Genomic DNA, 27,518 nt, shown 5'->3' with positions numbered 1-27,518 from the left:
TTGCTATAATAGGCTCTTTGAACCAAAAAAATCAGGTTGAATCTGACCCAAATCTAAAAATAATCACCTCTGTTTTGGATGACAAACGAATTTTAAGTGCATTTGATAAGATATACCGACTTGTATTCAAAAATATAACGAACATGTGAAAATATAAAAATTTGAGATGCCAATGGGAACAAAGTGTGGGAACTTGACAAATAATGTGCTTTATAACCTCAAATTTGAATGTTGATTTACAAATGTACCATCAACTATACAAACTCCACTGTCCCAAAAGTGTGTTAATAAGATTACATCTACCAAAACCACCTCTTTACAAAATGTGAAGAAGTAAACTATACAAACATACATAACTTCATATACCCACAATCTTTTTCAAGAAATCTTGAATGTCAAACGAAGCTTCACCGATCTAAAGTCGAAAGAAATGGGCTTCGAGATGATGCTCTATTGTTGTTGGTTTGTCGATTCTCCTCACCCATTTGTGGCATGAGTTCAAACAATCGTATTCGTTCATTACTGATTCTATTCTGTTAAGAAACATTGAGAACGCATTAAGTTCATCCTAGACTAGTAATACTACAGCAAAATTAGCTTTATAGGCCTAATAGACTGTTTTATAGGACTTAAGTTTATAGGACAAAACAATTATGTTGTCGTATCTAAAGGTCTTTGGACATCCCAATAAGTTTTTTGGCACAATTTCGAAATAAAACGTCCTATTAGTCTTTTTATATGACATTATCTAAAAAAATGTTTATAGAAACTATATCCTTAAAAAACTAATACGACATTTCTATTTCAATAGTGTTGGAAAAAAAAACTTGTTAGGATATCCTAACATCTTATTGTAACACTTCTACATAGGACATAATTGTTTGGTCCTGTAAACTTAAGTCCTATAAAGTAGTCTATTAAGACATACATTGGCATCAAAAATAAAACCAATTTTATTATAACGAGTGAGGATAGTTTAGTCTGAACCAAATGTAGTTGATTATACCTTATATTGCAGATCTTGTAATTCCTTTTCGAGGGTGTTGACACGACTCTGGAGATGCTCCAATGCTTCTTCAGCAGCAGAGACGCTTACATCAGATGTCAGCCTCGTTACTCCAGCCGCCTGTTGCCGAAAGTAAAAGAAATCGTTAATATAGGTGAAACTTGTCGTGTGTTTCCCAAATAGACAGTTTTTTCAATTATAACCCCCTTAAATGTATCTTCTATAAATATCTTTCCCAAAATAAAAAATGAATGAAAGTACGTTCATTTTTTATGCAATTTGCCATAACGTAAGAAGAAAACATAGTCTAAACTATCTAGAAAAAGGAATTTGTTGTGTTGCATTCCCTCTTAGAAGTTCTAGTTTTGATTTTTTGTATTGATTTCTAAGCTTAAGATTCATGATCTTTCATATCCATTTCCTGTATCCCCAATCCCGAGTACTCATGGTCAAGAATTCGAGGATATGGTCAAACCCGCATCCTAAAGAGCTCGATATAAAGATTCGCCAAGTGGCTCAATCCTGGTTTTGGACTACCATGGGTCTAATTAAGCATATTAAAACTTGATACTAACCTTTAAAATGCTGGTGTATAATGCTGCCAACTTCTGTGCTAATTGATCCCTCTCTTCTTCCTTTTCCTGTAACAATTAACAGGATATAAGTCAATCTCATCACACTAGTAGGATCAGACTATTTAGCTCAATGACCTTCTCTAGAAGCTGGTTTTGCAAAATGACCCTCCGGTGTATTTCTATGTTTTTAGTCGCTTTGAGCAGGGGCAGACTGTTTTGAACCAGGGGAAATCAGAAACATCATTGAGCTAAAAAACGATTGAGAAGGTCATGCTCCTAATCGAAAACCACTTAGAGCCTGTTTGTTAGCAGCTTAATGTGGCTCACATCTTATTCGGTTAGTTATACATGACTATTTGATAGTGGCTTAATGATATAGAAAGTGGCTTCTTCATTAAGCTTTTAGGGGGGAGCTTTATGTAGGAAGCCATGTTTTTTCCAAACCCTGCCCTACCCAATTAAAAAACATGCTCATTCCATCAATGTAAAAGCCCTCCAAAACAAAAACCTTCCCAATCTACATAGACAAATTAATCCACACATACAGCTTTATCCATAAGGTCATTTATCCAAAGAGCCCAATTGAGATCTTGGTTCAGATTCAAACCTTAAGTTTTGTGTTGAGTTTTAGCTCAGTTTCCACATAATTGGAGTTTATCCCGCTGGCTGCACGCAGGCTAGCAAGTTCTTCCTTAACACGACAAAGGATGACATCTGTTTTTCTCAGCTTACGGCTCAGTTCATCATTCTGAGTCTTTAATGTATTGTTCTCCTCCTGTTATATAGAAAAAAAATTATATCTTTAGCAACAGTCATTTAACCAAAGTGAGAACACTGAATTGGATTATTTTCTTGCCTTTATTTTGGTATGATGATGAATTCTTTGTTGAAGATTTTGCTGGCCCGATAATTTCTTTACTTCAGCTTCAAGCTCGATTGCCTTCATCTTGTGATTAGAAATTTCGGTCTATAAACATGAAAGCAAGTAAGCAAAAGATCAAGTAAATAAACCAAACCCAAGAGTATTTAGGCTTTCAGACCTTGAAAATTTCGTTTTCAGTTGTAAGTAAACGATCTCTTTGACGGAGTTGTTCCAATAGAACCTGTGCAGCAACTATCTCAGCCTGTTTCCTTTCAATTTCCTCCAGCCATCTAGTTTTAAGAATACGTAAAAAAGCTTAAGATGTGTACAAAATGGAAATATTCTCCTTGAATCTAAACCCGAATGCATGGTTGTTTACCCTTTTCGCTCCATGACCAACTCATTCAATTGTTGTTTTAGCTTGCTAACTTCCTCTTCCTGCAAGAATAAAGAAATCTCACTTGTATAATTCCATTTTTACCCTCCTCGCATTCGCATCATACAAACGGGACCCACAAAATGAAATTGGTATATATATGATGACAAGGAATTTCGCTACCTTAGGACCGTTATAGTGGCCGCCGTTCATAGGTGATAATACCTTCAATTGTCCTTCAGCATCATGAATTTGACGCTTTTCAGTTATTTCCTCGATTTGGTGGCCATCCACTAACAACTGCTATTAACACAAACAAACCACTGGGTATTAAAGATCAACCTACAAGCTTCAGAAAACATTTTGCATCAATAAGAAAACAAGTTTATAGCTTTACCGAATAAGTAGTCATATCCAACTTTATGCCCAACAAATCACGCAACACATCATGAGTCATGCTCCCCGACATAGCTAATTTTGCATTCAGCGTGAATATCTGTGAATATAAATGCATATGAGACATGATAATTGCGAAAAAAAATAATTTTTTAGAGAAAAGATCTGGAGATTATGCCTCTTTTTGCCGGCTTGCAGCCAATGCTTCAAGCTCTTCGATTTTATGTCTTGCAGCAGCAAGCTCCTCATCTTTCTCAGACTTCATTTGCTGTGCCAAGCCTATCCCAATGCATTTAAAAGGGGAACCAGAACCCCGTGTCCTTGATCCATTTCTTTCTAGTTTCTTTGATGGTGAATTTGAGACGTGAGGAGCAGAAGCATCAGGTTTAACTTGATCGGCCATTGCCCCCAACGTCTTAAACTGTTTTCAGTGTTAAGATAGTATAAAAGATAAAGAATACGTGAAAAACTATCCTATAAATCCCAGAAATGAGTCAACTTTTTGCAATATTTCATCTTCCCGAGAAAAGGGTAGCATTTCGAATTCTTATATCAAGTCAAAATTTATGATCCTTAACTAAAATTCGCTTGGTAAAGAAACATTTTGTTCATTTGTACTTTGTTCATGTGCTAAATCTTCCAAAAGCTAAGTTCTAGTTTTAAAGCGACTCTTCCTGAGATGGAGCTTGGAAGGACCAACCAGGATTTGGCTTACCGTTTGTTTAAACTCTCTAGCTTGAGCTTCAGCATGCAGATTGAGCTCATTAATGTGAGCTTTATGTTGGACAATCTGTGAAAGAATTGAAAATAAACACAGTTATGAGCTACATCTACGTACAAGTTGAGCCACGTACAGAAAAACTGAAAGAACTTGCACCTCTATATCCTTGGTGGCAATCTCTTTCTCGAGAATTTGAACACGTTGAAGGACCTCCTGAAGACATTTCTCTTTCTCATTTAGATGGCTGTAGACAAAAGAGTTATGTGTCAACAAAAGTATGCAATCAATTCTTAGAGAAGCTCTTATAATTGGGAGCTTGTTCGATAGAACATGGAGGTCTTAACTTGCCTCATGAGTAAAAACTGCCAACTGATGGGTGGCGAGGTTTCAACCCACCCTTCAGCCAAGGTTTTCCGGGTCTTAAAAGAAAATTTTTCACATCAATAGTATTAGTTGTAATGTGTACATCAAGGAGTTACATTATCAAACCTTTTCATGTCTAAGTCACTACTTTTGACGGAGTGAATTTGCTGTTTAAAGGCATGAAACTCTAGTTCTAACTCCTCCCTTTGCAATCGCTGCCTTTCAGCGTCTCCTTTGACCATGTCAACCTTAAATATACAAAAAAAATTGAAATAAATCTCAAATTACATTAAAAAATGCATGTCCCTAACATGTACTCCCCCCATCTCAAAAAGTTACAATGTCTGACTTAGCACATGGTTTAAAGGAAATCGATCAAATCCCAGAAATTCCCATGTAAAAGACGAGATGAAGCAATTTGTAGATCGAAATGAATACCATAAAGATAATGAGCAAAAGGATGATGTAAATTGCGAACTTTCCGAAAAAAGGAAACAATCTACTTTTCATGTTAACTTCAATAAGAAAGCTCACCTGGCTCTCAAGGACGTTCACAATACATTCCAACTCTTCCACGGATTTCTCATATAGTTTGACCTCCTCTTCCTTCTCTTGAGCATACTGTCTACTTGTCTCAGCCATCTAAAAAGTTTTAAGTGAAGGAAAGAATTAATATGAATATATACATGAGATTGTCAACTAAAGATACCCAGACCCCATAGTTGTGTTAAAGTGTGCCTCGGCTCTGAGGCTCATAAGGCTCAATTTCTTGGGCTCTTCAAAGTCAAAAGGGCTAGGCGTATTCACGAGGCTCACCAAGGCGATGCGCCCTGGCTGAGGCGCCTTGTAGGCCTAGGCATGCCTCATTTAGAGTGATTAAATACCCAGTCAAACCTTAATACTAAATAAGTTTTCTCATCTTGTCATTTCCTAGACATCTTAAAAGCGAGTTATTAAAAAGATAAAATAAGTCAAACCCTAATACTAAATGCCCGGTCCTTAGAACTTCAAGCCTCCTTCTCTATAAATATCCATACTTTAATTTTTCTCCCTCATGGCTCACGCTTTAAACCCTTCTCCATTCTGCCTCTAAAGTACTGTTTTTTAAGTATATAATATTTATATACGGCAAAATAGAACAAATAAACTCATACACCCTCCTTACCTTTGGTGAGGTTTGGACCCTTGACCTCCTAGGAGGCCAAGGACTCACATACCGCTAGGCCAAAGGCCCTTTGGTTCTATCAAAGTACTGTTGGTTGCTGCAGTGTAGGCTTGTACTTGCAGCATAGTTGAGTTGTGTGTAACTGTGTGTGTGTGTGTTTTAAGATGTGCCTTACAATCCTGAGGCTTGCGCCTAGGCCCTGGGACACCCTTGCGCCGGAGTGCGCCTTGAGCCTTTAACAACTTTAGGAAAGCCTACTTCCGAGTGGGATATAGTGGATCCGTTTGGTTGGTCTTTTGTCAAGTAAAGATAAAGAAAATACAATGCAATTACCTGTTTGGCTTCTGTAGCAATTGCCTCATTTTCTTCAGCAAGGGCTTGTGCCATATCTAACTCCTTCCTCACATCCAGAAGCTCGGAATGGAGAGCATCCCTCTTACAACTAACAGTGTTGTAATCACTTGTCCTAGATTCTACAAAGGTTTTCATTTCGTCTAGAGCAGTTTCCAATTGAACCAACTCCATTTCCAAGCTCTCATTTGCCTTCTTTACTTCTGCCAACTCCGCCTCAGTCATCTCTTTTGCTTTTAAAGCATCTTTCACATTTTCAGTCAGCATCTGGATCTCAGAAAATAATGATTTTACCAACTCGCTCTCTCTTGAAACATCCGCCTCGAGGATGGAGATCTTGCCAACTTTCTCCTTCAGTTGAGCTTCAAGCACTTGGACTTCTAGAACATTCTTATCAAGCTCGTTCTCTAAAGCCTCCAAAGAAGCTGCCAATTCTTCAATTTCATCCTGCTTATTGGAGGAGGATTCTTGCAACAAGCGTAGATCAAATACTAATCCTTCAAGAACTTCATCCTTCCTGTCTAACTCAGTTTTAAAATTGAAGTTTTCAGAAGCCACCTCTTTAGCAAGTATTTCCAGACATTCAAATTCTTCTACAACCATACATATCTTTTCAGTACCTCTGTTTATTTCTTCAAACCTTTGCTCTAGTGAGACAACTCTCTCACTTAATAAACTGAACACTCTGTTACTCTTCATATCCACAGTACTCAACAAATTAATACACTCTTTTGAGCTCAAACTGTTAATAGCATCATGTCGTTTGAGAACAGTTTTTGTCTCCTCCAACTCTTGAGAAACAGCACAATATTCTGCCTTCATCTCCTCCTCATGTAACCTCATTTCTCTCAGCTCTGTATTTTTAATTTCCAACTGCTTCTGAAGCTTGCATGATGACATTTCAAGCATTCGGCTTTTTTGATCTAGAGCAAAGCTACGATCCATAGAAACCTCAAGAGCTTTTTCTTTTGCCTTAAGATCTTTGTGCAAAAAGGCAACCTCGGCTTCTTTGTCCAACAAGATGGACTCTTTCAATTGCATATCCACATTGCAAACAATTATCTTCTCCTTTAAATTTTCAAGAACCATGTTATTCTCTTTCTCAAGATCATTTCTTTGTGAATCCATTTGTTTTAGTTTTGATGACACAATAAGAAGCTCAATCTCTTTTGCTAACAAATCTACCATGGACTTCTCTTCAATAGATATAAGCTCTTCTTCTTTATCCATTGTTTCCATTTCCTTCACTAGAGCACAAAGCTCAGATCCCATATAATTTGATCGTTCCAGCATTGCTTCCTCCAGAAGCTGTAGGTTTAGTATCTTTTCCTCAAAACTGTCAAGCTTGACGGAAAACAACCCAGTTTCTTCCGTACTCCTTAAAACACGATCAAAACTATTCTTAATGTCAGACAGTAACTTCCCTTGAAGCACTCTGCACATTTCTAGCTCTTTTCTTGATTTGCAATTGTGTTCCCTTAACTGCGACACCAGAGAATTCGATTCACGTAAGCCATGGTAAAGGAGACCATTCTCTGCATTCAGGCCGGTTACCGTTTGCAAGAGTATTTCCATGTGACAAACGCGGAGCACAGACACAGCACAGTCCTTCGCAATTATCTCAGACCAAATGTCTTCAAGCCATGACTGAATTAACGTACTTGAATCATGAAGCTGAGACTTCATGCAGAAGAAATCAGAGGCAGTTGGCAACAGATCTTCGTCAACTGATGACTGGATCTGCAAAATCATATCCTCAAGCTCCTCTACTTCTTTCTTCATTCCCATAGTATCTGTTTCAAATCGTTGTCCAAGGACTTCATAATTTTCCTTATGCATATCCCTTTCATTCATTAAAGCAACTTCATTCCTCTTCAGAGCTTCAATGTCGAGCTTCATAGTTTCAATTGCAATCAAGAGCTCGTTGATCATAACATCCGCTTCTTTGATGGTGTATTGGGCCTCTGCAAATTTAGCACGAACACAAGAAGATTCTGCTGCTTGCTGTGCTGCATTGACCTTTGCATCCATAAGTTCAAGCTCGTAAAGCTGTGTGGTTAAAGAATAATGTCAATTCGAAAAGATAATGCCACCACAGAAAAGATGCAGTGATATACAACACAAATAAGAATTGAGACCACAATATCGAAAGACAGTTTAAACATGTTTCTTGTATGTATGATATTTCATCCACCCAATGAAAATTGCAACAATTAATGACACGGTTTGTAACATGTTTTGACTATTTGTCAGATATCTAAAATACCCTTTAACAAAGACAAATAAAGGAATTTTGTGGACCAAAATCAATTTCTTCAAGTTGTTTCTAATAATGATAACAAGCAAAAAAAAATGTTCCTTAGATGGGGTATAGATTTCCATTTTCCAGATTGTGGGTGATATTTCTTGGAGGAAATAAAATTTAATGTCAATCATAGAGAAGATGCATACCTTTCTTTTCTGAATGCAGGATTTGCATGATTCCTGTAAAAGTTCTTCAACAGTTTGTATCTTGTGATCCAACGAAACCATTGCTACTCCAATTTGCTTTTCAAATTTATCAAAAACAGATTGTAATGTCAGAACCTGTGGCACAAGGACTTCAATACTTTTACAATTCTGCTTCTCAGAAAGCAGAACCGCTTCTTTCTCAGAACGTAATCTGGCCATCTCAGTTTTCACTCCATTAAGACTCCCAAGGGCAGTCTCTAGCTCTTTCTTCAGAAGAATAATGGTCCCATCCCTGCGACCCGTGTCTCTTGAACTCCTACGGCTCGACAAACTGTTCTGATCACATGGGGGTGCTTCTGTTTTCACATCCTCAAAAGTATTCAAATCTTTATTGTTGATTCCTTGACTATTTTTAGTACCTGCCTGAAACGATAAATCAATAAATTAATGTCTAAAAATGCAAACTAAATCTTAAAATTTGTACAAAATATATATATATATATATATATATATATTGGAAAAGTTACCCTCGTTGCTTCACAAAAGTCCCTCACCATGTGACCATTTTTCAATTCATTCAGCTCAGCTTCTTTCTGTGCCAGTGCTACAAGACAGCTATCTTTAATCTCAGAAAATCTGTTCACAATCACAAATGCACCAGTTGCACAAACAGATGCCTTCCTGACTTTTTCCTCCATTTGTTTGATCGCAGTATGTAACTGAGTTATCGTATGACTTTTCTCGCTCAACTGTGATGATAATTGACGGATTACTTGATCCTTTTCACTGCAGTCATGTTGGTGTGCTTCAGCCATAACCAAAGTTGCCCCTCTCAATGCCCTCAACATGTCCTCCATTTCATTGCCTTTGTTTCTTGCATCCTCTAAACACGAGTTGAGTTCCTTTATTCGAGACTCCTTTTCAAAGATGCTTCTAGTGATCATCTGTAATTGCTCATACACTGTAACAGCATCAAGATGATTTGAGGCATCCTCAAGTTCCTCATGGCCCATGGTAAGAGCCTCCTCAATCTCATTCGTCAAAAAGTCCCACTCTTTAGATAAGCTGTTCAATTGTCTTTCTTTTCCTTCGTGTTTTTCCCTTAATGTCTCATTGCATTCAGTCATTACTTTTAGTTTCTCTTCCAAAAGCGTCAACTCCAATTTGATCGCTCTTTCTTTCATGCTACCGTCATGTACTTGCTGCTGAAGACTGCTAAGTTCTTCCTGCAAACAAACTATGACCTCAGCAGTTTCAGCCTCAACTTGCTTCCGAACTTCATCCATTTCTTCTTCATTAGATGCATGACATGCACGGTCAGTTTTGTACCACGTATTTGTTCTCCTAGCTCTTTCAAGAGAATCCCGCATCTTATTCAACTTTTCTTGCACGCATTCTGCTTCAGTTGAAGGTGGCATGTCTCTTGATACTTGATTGGAAATCTTATCGTTCATAGAGATAATTTTAAGCTCTTTATCATGCAGGATTTGAGCATATTGGCGATTACTGTTTCTAAGATCTTCCAGTTCATTAATAGATATAAGCTGTTGAGTCTCAAGTGCCTCAATGACAGATTTTGCTTCCTCAAGCTCCTCCTTCAAATCTTTATATTGTTTAGTTATCAACAAACACTTTTCTTTTGTCGATTTCAAATCCCTACTTAAGCATAAAGCCTCTTCCTCTGTTTCCCCTCGAGATGACCTTTCTTCCTTTAGAATTATCTTTAAAATGTCTACTTCCAGTTGATGATCCATAACATCTTCAATATACTTCATTGAAGTTTCATTCTTTAAAACTGTATGAGATGACTCATCACCAACAGGATCTTCCAATATAGACTCCTAAAAGAATACCATATATTCAGATTATTAGTTGATTACAATACAAAGATGTCAAGCCAAATTTTTCCACGATTTACAATTAGGGGTGTTGACAAGACGGGCCAGCTTGTCTAACTATCCAACTTGAGCTTGAGCCTCATATAGCGGGTTGACAGCCTGGGAGCCTTAAAAGCTGGACCTACTAGTCATATATTTTTCAAACACTGAGCCTCTTGGGGGCTTTTTATTTGAAGTGGCTTAGTTGTAATTTTTATTTGAGCTGAGTCTGCACCTGCGCCTGAGCTTTACAAGCTTGGCCAATCACAAGCTGAGCCCAATCTTATTTACCAGCCAAAGAAAGCATGGGCTGAGTCAAGCTCAAAGACCCCTGCATAATAGCTTAAACTTGGAATATCTACCTCCACTTGTTTCAAACAAGTTCCAGGCGTCTTTTGGATTGTATGCATTGACTGACCGCCTATAGAAGAAGCTATCAAAATGGGCTCCTGAAAAAGAACATTACATATTATTCTTCAAATGAAACTTTATGTCAAATTGCAGACTAAATGCTTCAACCGCATATTATAATAACTTGTTCATGTAAGGTAACGGTTTCTTTATACCAGCAAAGGTGGAGAAGGGTTACCTTTATGACCTCAATACCACCGCTAACACCATGGTCACGCACTGCAGATTTCTGGTTTTCTAGTAAGGCATTTAGATCCGCAATTTCCCTGCAGAGTTTTGCATTTCTCTCTAAGCAAGAATTTAGGTTATTCCTGCATTTCTCCAACTCTTCCTGGCTCTTTTCCAACTGAAATCGAATAGAAAAATGTAACATCCAAATTTAGACTGATGATAAGTTCTCATACTTTACTGAGAAAAGACTGAGCTCAACCTCCAACTGAAGAGAATTGTTTTCTATATTGTCATGCGCAGGTTCCTGTAGCCATTCACAAGTTATAAGCAACTAAAGAAAAATAAGTAAATAGGAGGGTTTAAAAATCAAAATTACATATCTTACCTTTTGCATATGATTTTGCTTGGAGTTCTCATCAAGAAAGAGAACCAACTGTCAAAAGAAGATTTAGTTATGAAGATTTAAATAACAAGGGAATAGAGATATTTGAGAGCAGGTGGATTAGGTTCCATAAGAATTCACAATCACCTGATTCCTCAGTTCAGATACTTCAGTCAGCAACATTTCTCTCTCCCCTTCTTCATAAAAGTCTTGAAATCTAATAGGAAGATAACAGGTAATCAGACAAAATTGAAGTGTTTTCGCAAAATAAAAAGAGATTCCAATGCACCAATCCAATAGGCTAGGGGCTTGTTTGTAAGCAGCTTAATGAGGTTAACGGGACTTAAAGCTTATTGTGTCAGCTATAAATGATTGTTTGGTAGTGGATTAATGATATAGAAAGTGGCTTATTCAGTAAGCTTTTAGGGGAGAGCTTTATGTAGAAAGCCAAGTTTTTTTTTTCCAAACCTGCCCCTCCCAATAAAAAAACATGTTCCTTCCATCTATGAAAAAACTCTCCCAAACAAAAACCTTCCCTATCTCTAAATACAGATTAATCCACTCAGACAACTTTATCCATGCAGGACTAAATGAAAAACCAACCAAACAACCCCTAAGCAGGGACTAGGAAGGGATGACTTTGTACATAGTAAACCTTACCTTACCAGTTGCTCCAATCTGATAAAACATTGTAAAATTTTGTTGTTGTTGAGACCTACCTTCTGAGTTGTTCAAGAAGCCTAATGTTTTCCAAAGCAAAGCGTGTCACTTCTGGGTTCCTATCAGCTTTTACACGAATCATCTGAATTTCTTCGGTAAGCATGTTATTCTCTTCTAGCAAATAAGAGTCGGCAGGAATTGAGCCAGCAAGAAGAGACTCCATTCGATGGATTTTGTCCTCTCTAAACTTCAACATCATCTTTGTGCACTTGTTGTCCTCCTCTCTTTGACGAACCTATAAGCAAATATCATTTTTTAAGAACACAAGTGTCCTAAAATCCTAAGTTCGATTCAACTTGTTACCCACAAACCTCAAAGTCCAATGATAAGACAAACACAGAAACAATTTACCAGGCGGTTTAAATGCTGTATTTCTGCTTCGAGCTGTTTTATATTAGTTTCAGACATTTGCTCTCTCCTCAGGGCTCCAGTCAATGAAGTCTCTAAGGATTTCAGCTGAGAAACAGGATGAATAAATGTAAATGAAAAGCACCATGTCAAATTACCAATCGACGAAAATCCAAAAAGATTACAATCACTTGGTTTCAATTCATTTACACCAATTTCCTTCGGTATACATTTTGTGGCTTCTAAATTCAATTCTCCTCACATAGAGAAAGCAAAACCCAAAATCACCTCTATTCACAAGGTCATACCGAATACATCCACAATCTTAATGTGTCAAATGGGTGAAACAAGTAGGATTTGCCATTTTTTTCAGTATCTAGTTGAGTAACGGCTATAAATAGTACCTTAAAAGTTGTAAATTCTTGTGAATTAGTGAAATGAGGTAGTACTGAAACAATGAAGCTGCCTAGATGTTACTTAATATACCTGTTTAGAAGAAACCCTCAGGATTTTGTTCTCATGTCCAAGCATATTATCAGCTCTTAGTTGGTCCATTTGAAGTTCTTGTCTGGTCTCTTCGATGACTTCTGGACCAAATGTTAAAGACCTGGATACATTGTGCCTCTTAAGGATAGCAAGTTCCTCCTGATTATATAAAAAAGATGGTTACTTACTATAAAAATTTGTGGTCATGGAACCAATTTTATTGAATTTGGAGGTTACAAAAGAAGGAAAAAAAAAATCACCTTTAGAAGTTGTATCTGGTGTTGAAGAGCCACAACATCTCCTGAAGCATCTTCATTTACCACAGCCTTCATAATGAAAAACAAGAAGAAAATTTTCAAAATCAGAACATGAGTAAATATGCAAATTTGACCACATTTTATCAATAATAGAAACTTGCTTACATTGTTCTGAATAAGTTTTGCACGCTGAGCAAACTTTAAAGTGTTTAACGTTTCAGTAGCAGAACTGATGGAAAGAAAAGACGGTGAGTTTATCTTTAAAACAGGAAGAAAACAAGGAAGACAGTGTCAACACAAGTTTTTATATAAACATACCATATGGAGGAACTAACATTGGCAATGATCATTGTTTTCGAATTTCCACCTAACGAGTCCTGCAGAACATATTGTTGTAAGCACTAGCAAGTTTTCAAAAAATAAATAAAAAAATCCCAATCTTCCACCAAATGGAAATAAGAGGTTTACTCTATTCACCTGTAGAAGAAAGGTCAATCTTGAATCTCTATAAGGAACATGCCTTGTTCTTGCATTAGCACCATCTACTAGAACCATTATTACATGACTACACAAAGATTTTCACATTACAAAATCTAACAAAAATGGGAACACAAAGACAGCAAAAGGTACCAAGCAAAGCTGTCATACCCCAAAGTAGATAAAGATTTGTTTATGTTTGCCGCTTCCTTTAAGCGTTCGCCTTCAGCACCAGATGTCTTTTGCCTGTTAGTAAAGAGAGGAAGATTTGATGAGACTGATCACAAAATGCACCAAAAGGGTCATTGGTGCAGCAGTACCCAGGTTAACAGTGTTCAAGGTTTAAGCCTCACCAGACAAGAACTGTGTGTGAGTTTTGTTGTATAAAAAGATTATATATTTAAAAAAAACAAATATTGGTCGAAAGCAGCACCTTTCTGAACCAGCAAGATCAACAAGGTTTAGCCTTGCGAATCGGAGGTTGGACGTTGAGTCTTTCTCCCACCTACTTTCGATTACGCATGTGAAAACACTGTGAGAACGACTGCTTTCTCTATTCATATTTGTTGCAGCAACTCTCCTATTTGCAGAACCCTGTAGCAATAAGCAGAACCATGATAAGAGAGAGGGATAGACAAAAAAAGTACTGCAACTTTATCAAGAGATTGTAGCGTACCCGACTCAGAAGCCTAAGAATATCACCCACAGTGTGAACTTCATATTCCGTAAGATTTTCCACATACACACCCTTCTTAACATCCTCCCTTAGCTGAAAATAAAGACAATTAGCACAATAAAGAGCACCAGATTTTGCAATACTTGGAAACGGGAAGGTCACTGTAGGCCTAAACTTACCTGCAAATTTGTAGATGAAGGGTCAAGGAGATCAGCAATTTGCTCGTTGTAGATCTCTAGAAATGAGCACTTGCAATTATATGTTAATCTTTCATCAATTCGACTTTCCTCTTCCTGTACATAGGCATGAAAAATTCATTTTCAAGATGAAAGTGCTCATGGAGGACTAAAAGAGTGTGATCTAGAATGTAAGAAACAAGTATGCAATAATTACCGCAAGAATTCTAGCAAATAAGAACTCAAACATTCTTGGAGTCATTCCACGATATGGACTAGGTTTTATTTCAAGCTCGTTTATCTCACCAAGCATTGTATGTGTCTTTCCACTTCCTGTCTACATAAATAAACAAGTAATTCAGAACACATGTATGAAATGAATTTATGTCTATTACCGAACTTCTAAGTTCTGCAATGTATTATTTGGTCTAAATTTCCTAGATTGATTTCAAGTACACAAAGGATAATGTGAGAAAGAAGGAGAGATTTCCTCCTTATTAACATGATCTTAAGGTAAAGTTGCTTCATTTATCACCTGAATGCCCCAGTAAATAGCGATCCTAGAGACCCAAAGAATTTGAGAATAATCAATTGCATATCAAATTACCTGCCCATATGCAAAGATACAACTATTATATCCTGACAAGCAATTCTCCACCATCGGTAGACCAACCATCCTGAAAAGTGTTTCCTGCAGAAATTTATATTTTCTGTAACACACTGCAATTGAAAGAACCGGTTATTTAGGAGAATAACTTTTCAACAGATTTATTTTAAATACATGACCTTCTTCTGACATTTTTTTGAACCCCACTGCCAAACAAAAAAAATGTCTCTCCATAACACAAGAATGCCTCAAAATCTATCAGAAGGCCATGTATTAGAAAAAATCTGTGAGAAGGTCTTCTTCGAAATAACGCTTAAAAGAACCATGTCCATTTACAAACAGAATTGGATACCTGGTCAATAGTTTCACATGCAACATGGTCAAACTTAAATCTTGTTTCTGGATGCCCTACCCAGGTCAGGCATTGTGCACTTTCTTGTTTTAAGCACCTGTTGTAACCTTGAGTAGCAATCTCCATGCTGTTCAATGGACGAATTCGTATCAAAACCTACAAAAAGAAACCATATAAGCTAAAACTTATTGATATCAATTTTATGAAACTAGTAATAAATGTTATGTATACATGAAAACTTACTTGTACACTGTGATCCATCCAGAATGATGGATCTTCTTTCATATCGAAATGGGGTACCTCGGCTTTATTTACAGTAGCATAGGAATTCGTAAATCCTCTAGATAAGGCTGCAAAGTTACCATTAATTCGTGCACCTCCACCAGCAGGAGGCCTTGAACTAGCTCCATGAGACAGCCCTGGATTCAGAGGTTTATTCACACTCTTTGAAGGTGTATTCTGTGTAGAATTACACTCAGAATAGCCCGAACTGACAGCTCTCCCAACTGTTCTGCATGACCTAGGAGTGTTCATATTCACATTTTTCCCCTCATTCCTTGAATCCGAGCCCAAACCATATCGATTCCTAGCCAGACCTCCTTGTTTTTCTGGAGTTCTCATTGGCATCCCGGATTCTGAATGTTTACTACCATTGACTTTAGTGGGTGTTCTATCAATTTTTGTGCCCTTGAACCCTAATTCTTGATCACGTTTACTAGGGTTTTGCACAGGTTCTTGAATTGTATTCAATGGTGGCCTAGAGGAAGAGTCGGTACCCATCTGAGACACCGATGATTCATGAAGTTTGCCATTTACAGGCACATTTTCAGGTTCCTCTGAATCAGAGTTTTTACCAGCATTCCGGCGCACGAATTTCAAATCCCTCAACATTCTGATGAACAAAAACAGAAGTTTGAAACAAGAACAGGAACAGGAATAGAGTACTAAAGAAAACGATCAAGAACAATCAAAGACAACATATGGTGCATACCTAAAAGACGAAGTGAGAAAGATTATTCCAAATCTACGACCAACCCCTGAAATTGTTCTCAAATACAAGTCAATACAAGCTGTTGTACATCATGGGTTTTAGTTCAACAAGAAAAGAAAAGGAAATGAATGTGTCTTCAAGATCTCTCAATCTCTCCCTCCCTTTCCCAATCTCTCTCTCTCTCACACACATATCAAGAATCCATATTGAAGATGTAGGTGAGATATCATATGAGGATGAAATTTGAAATTGAGTCGGTGTAGGTGAAAAACGTCTATGGCGCTTTGAATTATTTGAATTTGGATTAGGGTTTGTTCTGTAAAAAGGGAATAAAGAAAAGGGGGAGAAGGAGAAAATATAAAGAGTAAAAGGGTTACTTAACGGCTATATAATGTAATGGACCAAAAATGTTTGAATTGAAAGTTACAAACTTGGTCCTTATGGTTTGTTAAATAACGTTTTTCATCTCTTTAATTTTAAAATTATAAAATGACCATATGGTTTGTAAAAATGTCTGAATTTGATGTCTCATCCGTTAATGAACGTTAAATAGAGACTTTTTTATTTTTTTATTGATTTTTTGTCTTTTACCCAATCAAAAATATTGGAACCAAAATGATACAGTTGATTTTGATTGTATAAAAGACAAAAAAAACTGATAAAAGAACGAAAATGTCCTTCATTTTAACTGAAATTTCTAACGGTCATTAGACAGAGGGACTAAACCTGAATATTTTTGTAACTCATCATGGTCATCTTATAATTTCAAAATTGTATAGACGAAAAGTGTTGTTTTCAACAAATCACAATGGACCAAATTTGCGGTTTACTCTTTTATTTATTAAAATATAATATTTTATATTATTCGTTTATTGTTTACAAACTAAAAACAGTGTTTAATACTTTAACATCTAAATTTTTCAACCGGGTAAGAATAAAAAGTTACACAAATCCAAGCATGTACCTGCTGGGATGTTAAAACGTCGTTTTTCAAGAGATGTTTAGTTACATTTTCGTGAGGTTTTTGGGTGTTCGGAGGGTTATTTTCGCTTGTTTGCTACTATTTCTCTTGGGTCTTCGAGTGTTCGGTTTTAGCATTATGTGGTTGGGTTTGTGAGGATTGTTTGGGGTTGTCTTTTTAGTTTTGGGTTTTGGAGCGGGTCTGATAGGGGGTTTGTAAAACTTGAATTATCCGAAATTCGAACCCAAACTCGAATGTCCTGAAATTTGAAAACTGAAAATTTGGGTTCGGGTTGGGTTTATTTTTAGCCACCCAATCCATCTGAAAACCCAAAATATATACACATATATACTTTAAATATTATATAAATATATTTATTTATCTGATTATCTTTTGAAAATTCTAAAAAGCTTAGTCAGTCGTGTTTTTTTCAAATTTCTAAGCATATCATCGATTTATCAATCCTCTAAATTGATTGAATTTATCGTTAAAATCTATTGGATATATATATATATATATATATATGCATTATAAAAAATTCGAACCTGAAGCAACCCAAAATCCAAAACTTGGGACTTGATTTCCATATTTGAAATCCGATCGGATATTTGATTTTCCCACCCGAACCTGTCCGATGCACACCTCTAGGGTCTGATTCTCTTTTTTTCTTTGTTACTTGTAAAAACACGTTGTTTTTTGTTTTGTTCCTTTTGATTGGTTTAACAAAGTTGTTATCTTTCAAGAACACATTTTTACGAGATTTTAATTAAAGACTGATATTGGTCCTTCCTCATAAGATCCAACACTGAGCGTTAAATAGGTTATAATGACATAGATGGAAAATTTTAAAACCTGCTGAGATTAGAGATGGCCAAAAACCGGTCCCGGGCCGGTCCCAATCGGTCCTCACCATTCTCATAACCGGCCATAACCGGTCCCAGCGTAACCGGTCCCGATCTCGGTCGAAAATGATATGACCGGTATAGGTACTTTATAACCGGTTATGGGCCGCCGGTCCCGGTCCCAACCGGTCCTTCATTAAAAAAATAAGATTTTTTATTTTATTTTTTTAATGATATATATTTTTAATACATTATAAAATTTACAATTGGGTCACTCAAATACACTTTAAAAATGCGTTTTAATATAATTAAAATTACGTTTTCTTATAAAAATACATTATAAAATTATTTAAAAATACATTTATTTATAAAATTAATTGAATTTTCGGGCCAGGCCGGGCCGGTCCATAGTCGGTCCCATAACCGGTCCCGGTCGGTCCCGGTCCCACGAAACTACCAAAAACCTCAACCGGTCCCGGTTTTCGGTCCCATAACCGGTCCTTACCGGTCCCGGGCCGGTCCTTTGTCGGTCCCGGTCCCGGTCCCGGTCCTCCGGCGGTCCCGGGCCGGGCCCATTTGGCCATCTCTAGCTGAGATACATCTTGCCTAAATTATTATCCACTTCGGAAAAGTCATCAAGATAATAGGATTCAAAAAAATATAACCAAAATTGGATGGCGGGTTTTGAGCAGTGATTTGTTCGGAGTCTTTGTGTTTGATTTATAGTTGATTATTGTAATAAACAGAACATTAGGCTTAAGCAGGTACATTTGGATATATAAAATCACAGTTAAATAATTATGTCAGTTACTTCATTATGTTATTGCAGTAAAGCAGCAAATATGTTAATGACGTGAGGCTTTTGATATCAGTATTATCTATACTATATTATAAAGTATTTGGCAAAAACTCTTAAAAACCATTTTTTATGTAAGTATTGCTTATTAATGCATGTTACTTCAAATTTAAGATTACAAGTAAATTACGCATAAGTACAACTTATTAAAGCTTCATGTTTGAATTCGTGTAACTAACTGCGGATAAACATAATCAAATAGAGAATAAACATATCATTTTAAAATATAAAAATCTAAAATATAATTATGATAATTATCGAGTTCCAACAGAATCATTATCTTTATAAAATAAATTATTATTAAGTCAAAAATAAATTACTTCACTATTTGATCTAAATTAAATTATAATAAAAAAAAAAGAATTAAATAAATTATATAAAAAACAATAACTTTTAAATAGTTAATTTGATATTAATATCGATATATTTTTTTCAAATATATTTTTATTCAAAAATAAAAACATTATTTTTCTCAAAGCCACATAAATCATATTATATAACAGACGAAAAAAAACGAAATATTAAAAAAATGTATATCGCTGCATTGTGCGAGTACCATTCTATAATAATAAACTAGAATAGTACTCGCGCAATGTAGCGAGACACATCTCGATTTTAATGTTTTATTTTATTATTTGTCTCAGTCGATGTTATAATACGATTTTATGTGTTTTTATGAAAACAATAATGATATTATTTTTGAATAAAATATAAATTTGATAATATCAAATCAACTATTTAAAAGTTCTCATTTTTTATGTAATTTCTTTTATTTTTTTACTATAATTTAATTTAAGTTTAATAACGAAATAATTTATTTTTGGTTTAATAATATAACATTTTATAAAGATAATAATTAAGTATTATGTTAGAACTCAATGGTTATCCTAATTATATTTTTAGATTTTTTATATTTAAAATAAGATGTTTATCATGTATTTGATTATGTTTATCTGCAGTTAGTTACACGAATTCGGATATGGAGCTTTAATAAGTTGTATTTACACACAATCTACTTGCAATCTTGAGTTTTAAATAATATACGTTATTAAACAGTACTTTACGCATAAAAAATGGTTTTTAAGAGTTTTTATCAAATGTTTTATAATATAGTATAGATTAAGGGGTGTTTGATAAACTGGTAAACTAAAATTAAACAAATTGTTTGGTTTTATCTTATATTTATACTATATTATAAAACATTTGACAAAAAACTCTTAAAAACCATTTTTATGCATAAAGTAGTGTTTATTAATGCATGTTACTTAAAACTCAATATTACAAGTAGATTGTGCGTAAGTACAACTTATTAAAGCTTAATATCTGAATTCGTGTAACTAACTACAGATAAACATAATCAAATACAAGATAAACATTTCATTTTAAATATAAAAAATCTAAAATATAATTAGGATAATCATTGAGTTCTAACATAATACTTAATTATTATCTTTATAAAATGTTATATTATTAAGCCAAAAATAAATTATTTCATTATTAAACTTAAATTAAATTATAAGTAAGAAAATAAAATAATTACATAAAAATAGAACTTTTAAATAGTTGATTTGATGTTAACATTGATATATTTTTTTTCAAATTTCTATGATATCTTCAAATTTATATTTTATTCAAAAATAACAGCATTATTGCTTTTTTAAAAACACATAAAATCGTATTATAACATCGACAAAAACAAAAGAATAAAATAGAACATTAAAATCGATATGTGTCTCGCTGCATTGTGCGAGTACTCTTCTAGTATTTTAATATGATAATCTTCATTTATCTCACAAAATAAAGATTATATTCAACGTGGTTATATATCAGTAATCTATTATTTCAAACTTGTTTAAAATATATAATGACTGCATTCACTGAAAACATGATGTTTGTTTCATTGTCATGTCAATAATATGCCTTTCACACACACACACACATATATATATATATATATATATATATATAAAATATACATTAGGCAAACTTAAAGCCTAGTGGCAATTCAGTAAAAAAACCAACTCAAAAGGAGATGTTCACAGTATTTTTTAAGTGTTTGAATCAATACCTGAAAATTGAGAAGTTACGTGATCGTAAAGGGATTTGAGACCTTGTTTCAGTGGAAAAAATGGATGTAATAGTTTTCGTTCACCATCTTTTTGGTTGTTAAGTTAAAATCAGAGAAACGAGTAAGGGGTGTTTGGGATTGATTATTTGAAATAACTTATGTTATTCTCTAAAAGCACTTATCAACTTATTATAAGTCAGAACGGTTTAACTTTTTCAAAAACTCTTTTTTACCGGTTTGGCCCCGGTATAAGTTGTTTATCCAAACACTCAAAAGTGTTTATTACCGGTGTCATACCGGAATAAGTCAATAAATTGTTTTTATAAGCAGTCTCAAACACCCCTAAGAAGCATAAGAAGAAAAATGTATTAGTTTAGAGACATGTTTAACAAATTCAAGGCAAGGATTTGTCCGACGTCCATTTTTATTCTATAATTAGTAACATAGAATGTTTGTAAGTGGTTAGTGTTGAATTGAAATGGAAACATAGGCATTGGAATCATAAAATATGTGAAAGATGTTAGTTTTCAGTGTTTTTAAAATGAATATCAGGTTCAAACCTAATTTAGTACTTGATTGTCAGTTCAATTGATGTTCATACTGTTGCGTTAAAGGATCTCAAGCATGGTGGAAAATAAAACCGTTTAAAGATCCATATGAACCAAAATATATCTGACAGTTAGATAGACATTGAATCACAGCAACAAAACAAGACTTGATACATCCACGGTATCCACACGAACAACCTGAATCATTTACCTTTTCATGATGCTAGTCATTGTTTCAAAACTTAGAAAGAGAAAGGAGCATATGATTGCAGGTGGTTTCTGGAGAAAACTGCAAGACTAAGACTTGCATAAAAATGCCATACATTTTATGGTTATAAGATGTATAACCTAAAACCACCACCATTCTCTACACCTTATTTGAGTGTAAGACTTGTCATACATCATTCCTCTCCTTTTATGACTATTCATTGTCAACCTAATTTATGTCCAACATAAATAATTTCTTATTCTGATTTAATCAGATTAAATCAACACAAATCAAAAATAAGAACCAAACATTTTAATTATTGAAACTCCTTATTCAAATATGTTTAAAGCGCATGACCCGATGGTGACAACTTGGTCCTCGATTGTGACGATATCACTTGTTAACCTAGATTGAATTTGATATATATTTTTTCGTCTTTTAGCTAAGTCCGCAAGTTGAGGAGGTGGGACTTGCTTACGTAGTGACATCTGAGTAAATCAACGAAATGAATGGCTAGGAGACCAATTTATGTAACAGGAATAACTGTTTTTCCCAATTTCTCAATTTAAAATTTATTTTAGATATTTTTTTAGGCATAAATAAAAACGGTCATTTATTGTAGAAAGGATAAATTTGATAAAGTAAAACACAAGCGGGCATTTGGTCTAGTGGTATGATTCTCGCTTAGGGTGCGAGAGGTCCCGAGTTCAATTCTCGGAATGCCCCAAACACTTTTTTATTTTTATCTTTGCACCATTCACGCCTTTAATACTAATTGCCATCCACTTTTTTAATTAAGTGCAAGGGTAAATTCGTAATTTTACAATTTTTTTTTGTTTTGACATTTTTTATTAGATCTTTATAAAAAAAATGGGCCACCATGCTTCTAAATAACTTTTTATGGTCTTATTATGATGCGTTATTAGGGGTGAGCAGCGGAATCGGGTTCTCACTTGCGGAACCGGACGGGACCGATTGAGTGGTTCCAGTTCCGGTTTCTAAAATACGGAACTGATTGAGAATGGTTCCGGTTCTCAATTTTTCGGAACCGTTACCCGGCGGGTACTCGCCGGGACCGGGTACCCGGTATTTTTCAATTAAAAAAATAATTAATTTTTTTAATACTAAATTTAAATTAGGTCAAGAACTTAGAACTCTAGATTCATAATTTGAGATAAAATGATTCGTATTTTTTTCAAATTGTGTGCTTAATTGGATTTATAGTGTGTAATCGTTACACTTTGAATCTTTACAATTATAGTATGTAATCGTTAAACTTTCAACATTTACTATTAGTCTATTATGGTTTGTAATCGTTAAACAATATTTGTAACCATTATTTCGTATAATGTGTATTATTGTTTATTTATTTAGTGTTTTGACAATGTTTTATTTTTTATTTTTAAATAACAAAATTTTAATATTTCAGGAAGTGGGTATCCGGAATCGGTTCCCGGCGGTTCCGGTTCCCAAAATTTAAGAACCGCTCTAACCGGTTCCGATTCCAATATCTCAAGAACCGCCGGTTCCGATTCCAGTTCCTGTCAACTAGGGCGGGTACCCGCCTATGCTCACCCCTATGCGTTATGACACTGAGGATTGGCTGCGCTGCCACGTTAACTCATGTGGCTCCACTCTAAAGGGACATTTTGGTTCACTGATGGAATTGAAATGTTGGATTCGTTTGACTAAATTTCGTTTCTTTGTTTGGTTCATTCTTTTTTAGGTAAAGAATCTTTAAAATCCAACAAAATTTTCAAATAAAGGATTTTTATACATTCCTTGACGATTAGGTGACATTTTGATCTTCCTCAATTTCTCTTTGTTCACTCCTCCATCTTGACTCCAACTCGGGTTCGATTTCAGCCCCATTTGCTTGGATTTGGCCAATCGATTTCTACTCGATCTGTTCGATTTTTGGCGTTCTACTCGATCTGCTTGATTTCTTATCTCTATTTGTTCGTTTCCGGCATGGATTTCTACTTGATTTCTTTATTTGTTTGTTCAATTTATGCCATGGGTCTAGTTATGGATTCCACTTGTTTCTTGATTTTTGCAAGAAAACTACAAATGGTTTTGGTTACTGCTCAAAAACAACGTATTCGAGTTTTGCTCGAAAACAACATAATTCTTTGGTATTCTGCTTGATTTCTGCATATGATTCGATTATTGCTTCAGGGCAATTATTATTTCTGGGTGTGAGGGAGCATTCAAAGGCTAGAATTATTCCTAAATTTATCAATTTATTTGACACTTTCTACCAGACAATATGCATCTCATTGTAGTTTAATCATATCACATCCTTTTTTTATGGCACATGGTATTTCACAAATTTCTTTACATCTTCAATAGTGCTTCAACCATTGCTGCATGATTTAGAGGCTGTTTGTTTGGCTCTTAATGGTGACATTAAGAGGGCACCTCTTAATCGGTAAGAGGCATGGACTGTTTGGCAAAAAAAATGAGGCTCTTAATGGTTACAAAAACCTCTTAATGATTTAGTGTCTAGGTCTCCACTAAATGATTCAGATATCTCTTGTTCCAGGTTTACCCTTCCCACCCCTCTCTTCCAACCGCTCACTTCACGCACGTCGCTTCCATTCCATGGTCGCCTTCACAGCTTCCACGGTCGCCTCCACTGTCTCCATCGYCGGTASCCTCCACCGTCTCCATCTCCRTTGMTGGTAGCCTCCACCGTCCCYGTCTCCGGTAGCCTCCATAGCCTCCATCGTCTCCTTCTCCAGGAATCCATTTAAGATGAAAATCGATATCCTCGCTTCAGGTATTTCCCCAAAATCGATATCCTCGCTTCCCTACATCTGTTCGGTTCAAAYGATTTGTTTCTGTTCGATTCATTACCATCGACTGAAACCACATATTGAAACCATAAGTTTGCATCGATTGAACCCTATCACATTTTCTGGTTGAAACCACCGATTGAGACCATCAATTGAAACCAACTGCTCATCTCATTTTCCATTTGTTTGTATTCAAACGATTTGTTTCAGTTCGATTCATAACCATTGACTGAAACCATCGACTGAAACCATCTCATTTGAAACCATCTATTTGCAGTTTCTGCTTGAAACCATCTGTTTCCATCGATTTAAACCATCGCTTGCATCTGTTTGACCGATTGAAACCACCGATTGTGTTTGCCATCTGTTGAAACCATCTGTTTGCATAGTTTGTAGAAGAATCATTTATAGATGATAAACAATAGTTATCTGCTTGCCCTCATGATCGATATCTTAAAAACAATTGGGGATTTTTGCCTATATGTTAACATTATGTTCATCCACCTTGAACTTTGATTTATGTCATGTTGGCTAAAGATTATAATGTATCATCATGAGGGTTAAAATGGTAATTTGTTGTCATTCAGAGAACAGTTACCAAACATTCATATTTCATTCAGTACTTAACCATTCTGATCCTCTTAACCATTCTGACCACTTAACTATTCTGCAGCCAACCATTCAGCAACTACCAAACAGCCCCTTAGTGCCTTAGCGCCTACAGTGGGTGCAATTATTCCAGATCGAGCTGGTGGGTTTGTTGCTGGTTCTATTGCAGTGGCTGCCTCATTTGGAGGTGAATAAAGAATCACTTGGCTTTAACAAGTCAGATAAAAACAAAGCGTCTTTGGTCTAACGGTATCTGAGTCTCTTACCTCTTAAGAAGTCATGGGTTCAAACCTTACCAAATATAAGAATGATGTATGAGTTTATTTATTGCATTTACAGTATATAAATTATATTATATACTTTAAAAAAAAAAACTAGTTAGATCAAATGGGTGCTTGCATCATACCTGCTAGTACCTTTATTATATTGTTTGAGGTCTTGGGCAGGACAAGATGATAAATAGAAAGGTTTAATTTGTAGCACTCATTATTAGCTACATGAATTTCATCAATTTTCGTATCGAATTAACGACGTAATTTGATTTATGGTTATGTTCGGATTATGTATGTTATATTGTTTTACACAATAAATGCTTTTTTTTTATTAAAGCATTTGTAGTTTAAGAAAAAAAATCAAAATTTTCAAAAAAGGGTATTTTGGTCATTTATCAACATTTCATTTTCATTCCAAAACTATATTATGTGAACCAAACAAACAAATTATAATTCTTTTAACAGATTTCATTCCAATGTCTCGTAACCAAATGGGTGTTCAGACTTATAACATTTCATTTCAATTTTTTTAAAGTCAAATTTTTTTGAGAGATTTCATTTCATCAAAAAACATTCTATCAATAGCCATTTAAGGCTTAACTTCCATTATAACACGTTATAACGAGTTATTTTGTTAGGCATATGTTTTTTTTCTTTTTTATGCATATAACTTGGGAAGATAAATGAGAATTATGTACAATACCTAAGACTTAAATAAACATTAAAAATTACTATAAACATTAAAACCTTAAATAGGTAAATCCTTACTCTTATTCTTGTACATAGAGTTGAACAAGAATTATTTGAAGATTGCTGAAAGTAGTGAATAAATAATCAAAAGATTTAATCCCCATTTTGCATTCTTGATATCATTTTCTTATAAGCTCGATATCTTTGATATAAATGATTATTCTTTCCCTTTTAGTTTTCTAACTTAAAAAACTAACACACACAAGTATATATATACATATACAGCCATATAGGCGAATAATCGTATGAGAAGAAGAGTTAACGCGAGAAACGTAAGAAGGAACCTGGACCCTTGATCACCTTTTCTCAAACCTTTATTTGTCAAACATTTCCCTTCTCCGACACCCCATTACCACCTCCTTCTCTAGTGCCACACCCCGATGTCCATCTCCGGCACCCCGACACCACCTCGATCTCCAGCGCCCCTAACTCCGTTCACCATATAACTTAAATCCGCAAACCAAACTTCACAGAACCTTGAAGGGAGGTTGGGTATGGTTGGGGCGCTGGTTGACCGGAGGGATGGGTGCGGCGGGACGTTGGTCTCTGGTTTTTATGGTGAAGAAGGTCTAAGAACGGAGTAGAGCTGAGGCCACGGCAATCGGTGGTTTTCACCGGGAAAGAGGGCCAATGAGGACGTTGGGAGGGATACAATAATGTTAGAGGTATAGCTATAAAATGTGGGCCACGTGGCTCAATCTAAATGGGGTATGAAATGATAATAAAAAAACATAAAAGACAAAATTTTATGATGATATAGTTACATTTTGGCACGTGTCTAAAAGCAGTTGCAAATCAAGCAAAATTGACAAGGAGGATGTACTAAATGAATCTGATTAGTGAAGGAATTAGAAAAATAACACAAGTAGTTAAAACCTGATAACGAATCTCTACCAATTCCAGTCCCAGGGCGTTGGACCACCATAGGTGGGTTAACGAGCGCCCCATGTAACCAAACCAATCGAGTATATGTCAATCAAAATTACAGGTTTGGAAAAAGAAGTGGCCTATGTGAATTCTTTTCTAGTTAGTATCTTTCTAGTCAGTCAGTATCTAAAGCAAAAGTTAGCGTATACATGATTCTTTTCTACTAACATTAATCTGGTAACATGTACAAAAATTCTAACGGCCTACCCGTATCCTTGAAACACCGGTGGTGGTGGTGACTCGTAACGTGAACCGATGTGGGGTGGTAGAATGATGTCTATGAATGGTGGAGGAGATTGGACAGGTGGTGGTGGAGGAGGAAACACTGGGGATGGTGGGGGTGGTGATTGGGTTGGTGCAGGAGGTGGAGGGGAGGGAGCTGGGGGTGAGAAAACGGGTGGTGGCGGTGATTGAACTGGTGGGGGAGGTGATTGAACTGGTGGTGGTGGTGGTGGTGGAGAGTGAACGGGTGGTGGTGGTGA

The 27,518-nt window shown here is 35.5% G+C and overlaps 2 protein-coding genes and 1 non-coding gene across 3 annotated transcripts in view; 1 reads left to right on the top strand and 2 right to left on the bottom strand.

The window, feature by feature from the left end:
* Positions 1 to 208: 208 nt before the first annotated feature.
* On the bottom strand, positions 209 to 16,097 carry LOC112500728 (kinesin-like protein KIN-12D). The gene is made up of 39 exons (XM_025104292.1): positions 15,450 to 16,097; positions 15,207 to 15,362; positions 14,855 to 14,938; positions 14,465 to 14,584; positions 14,251 to 14,364; positions 14,072 to 14,164; positions 13,829 to 13,989; positions 13,567 to 13,641; positions 13,396 to 13,483; positions 13,237 to 13,295; positions 13,084 to 13,147; positions 12,922 to 12,987; positions 12,662 to 12,820; positions 12,179 to 12,283; positions 11,827 to 12,062; positions 11,255 to 11,324; positions 11,111 to 11,158; positions 10,985 to 11,029; positions 10,733 to 10,900; positions 10,512 to 10,592; positions 9,749 to 10,107; positions 8,811 to 9,688; positions 8,267 to 8,586; positions 6,203 to 7,864; positions 5,798 to 6,166; positions 4,834 to 4,941; positions 4,426 to 4,547; positions 4,093 to 4,180; positions 3,931 to 4,005; positions 3,394 to 3,636; positions 3,217 to 3,315; positions 3,045 to 3,119; positions 2,823 to 2,881; positions 2,622 to 2,733; positions 2,438 to 2,548; positions 2,189 to 2,356; positions 1,582 to 1,647; positions 1,007 to 1,126; positions 209 to 533 (listed from the first exon to the last, which is right to left on the bottom strand). Exons 1-39 carry the CDS (start codon positions 16,095 to 16,097, stop codon positions 408 to 410), a joined length of 7,800 nt encoding a protein of 2,599 aa, XP_024960060.1. The 3' UTR covers positions 209 to 407.
* Positions 16,098 to 22,334: 6,237 nt separating this feature from the next.
* Positions 22,335 to 22,406, top strand: TRNAP-AGG. Its single transcript has one exon. It is a non-coding gene; the product is annotated as a tRNA-Pro (tRNA).
* Positions 22,407 to 27,239: 4,833 nt separating this feature from the next.
* Positions 27,240 to 27,518, bottom strand: part of LOC112500521 (pollen-specific leucine-rich repeat extensin-like protein 1) — a 1,952-nt gene continuing 1,673 nt past the window's right edge. The window contains 1 exon segment of the mRNA XM_025104022.1: positions 27,240 to 27,518. This exon segment is cut by the window's right edge and continues 26 nt beyond it. Coding sequence (XP_024959790.1) covers positions 27,240 to 27,518 — 279 coding nt within the window.

The sequence above is a fragment of the Cynara cardunculus genome (assembly GCF_001531365.2).
Source record: "Cynara cardunculus var. scolymus isolate 2C chromosome LG 17, CcrdV1, whole genome shotgun sequence".
Classification (NCBI taxonomy): domain Eukaryota; kingdom Viridiplantae; phylum Streptophyta; class Magnoliopsida; order Asterales; family Asteraceae; genus Cynara; species Cynara cardunculus.
This window is presented reverse-complemented; position numbering and strand designations above follow the sequence as displayed.

Bases quoted from the DNA above. Each gene is read 5' to 3' on its own strand.
- LOC112500728 (XM_025104292.1), bottom strand. From the start codon at position 16,097: ATGTTGAGGGATTTGAAATTCGTGCGCCGGAATGCTGGTAAAAACTCT. The intron at 12,284-12,661 runs GTATATTAAGTA...CCTGTTTCTCAG, and splicing joins TGAGGGTTTCTTCTAAACAG to CTGAAATCCTTAGAGACTTC. The intron at 8,587-8,810 runs TTTGTGAAGCAA...GTTTGTCGAGCC, and splicing joins TGGTCACATGGTGAGGGACT to GTAGGAGTTCAAGAGACACG.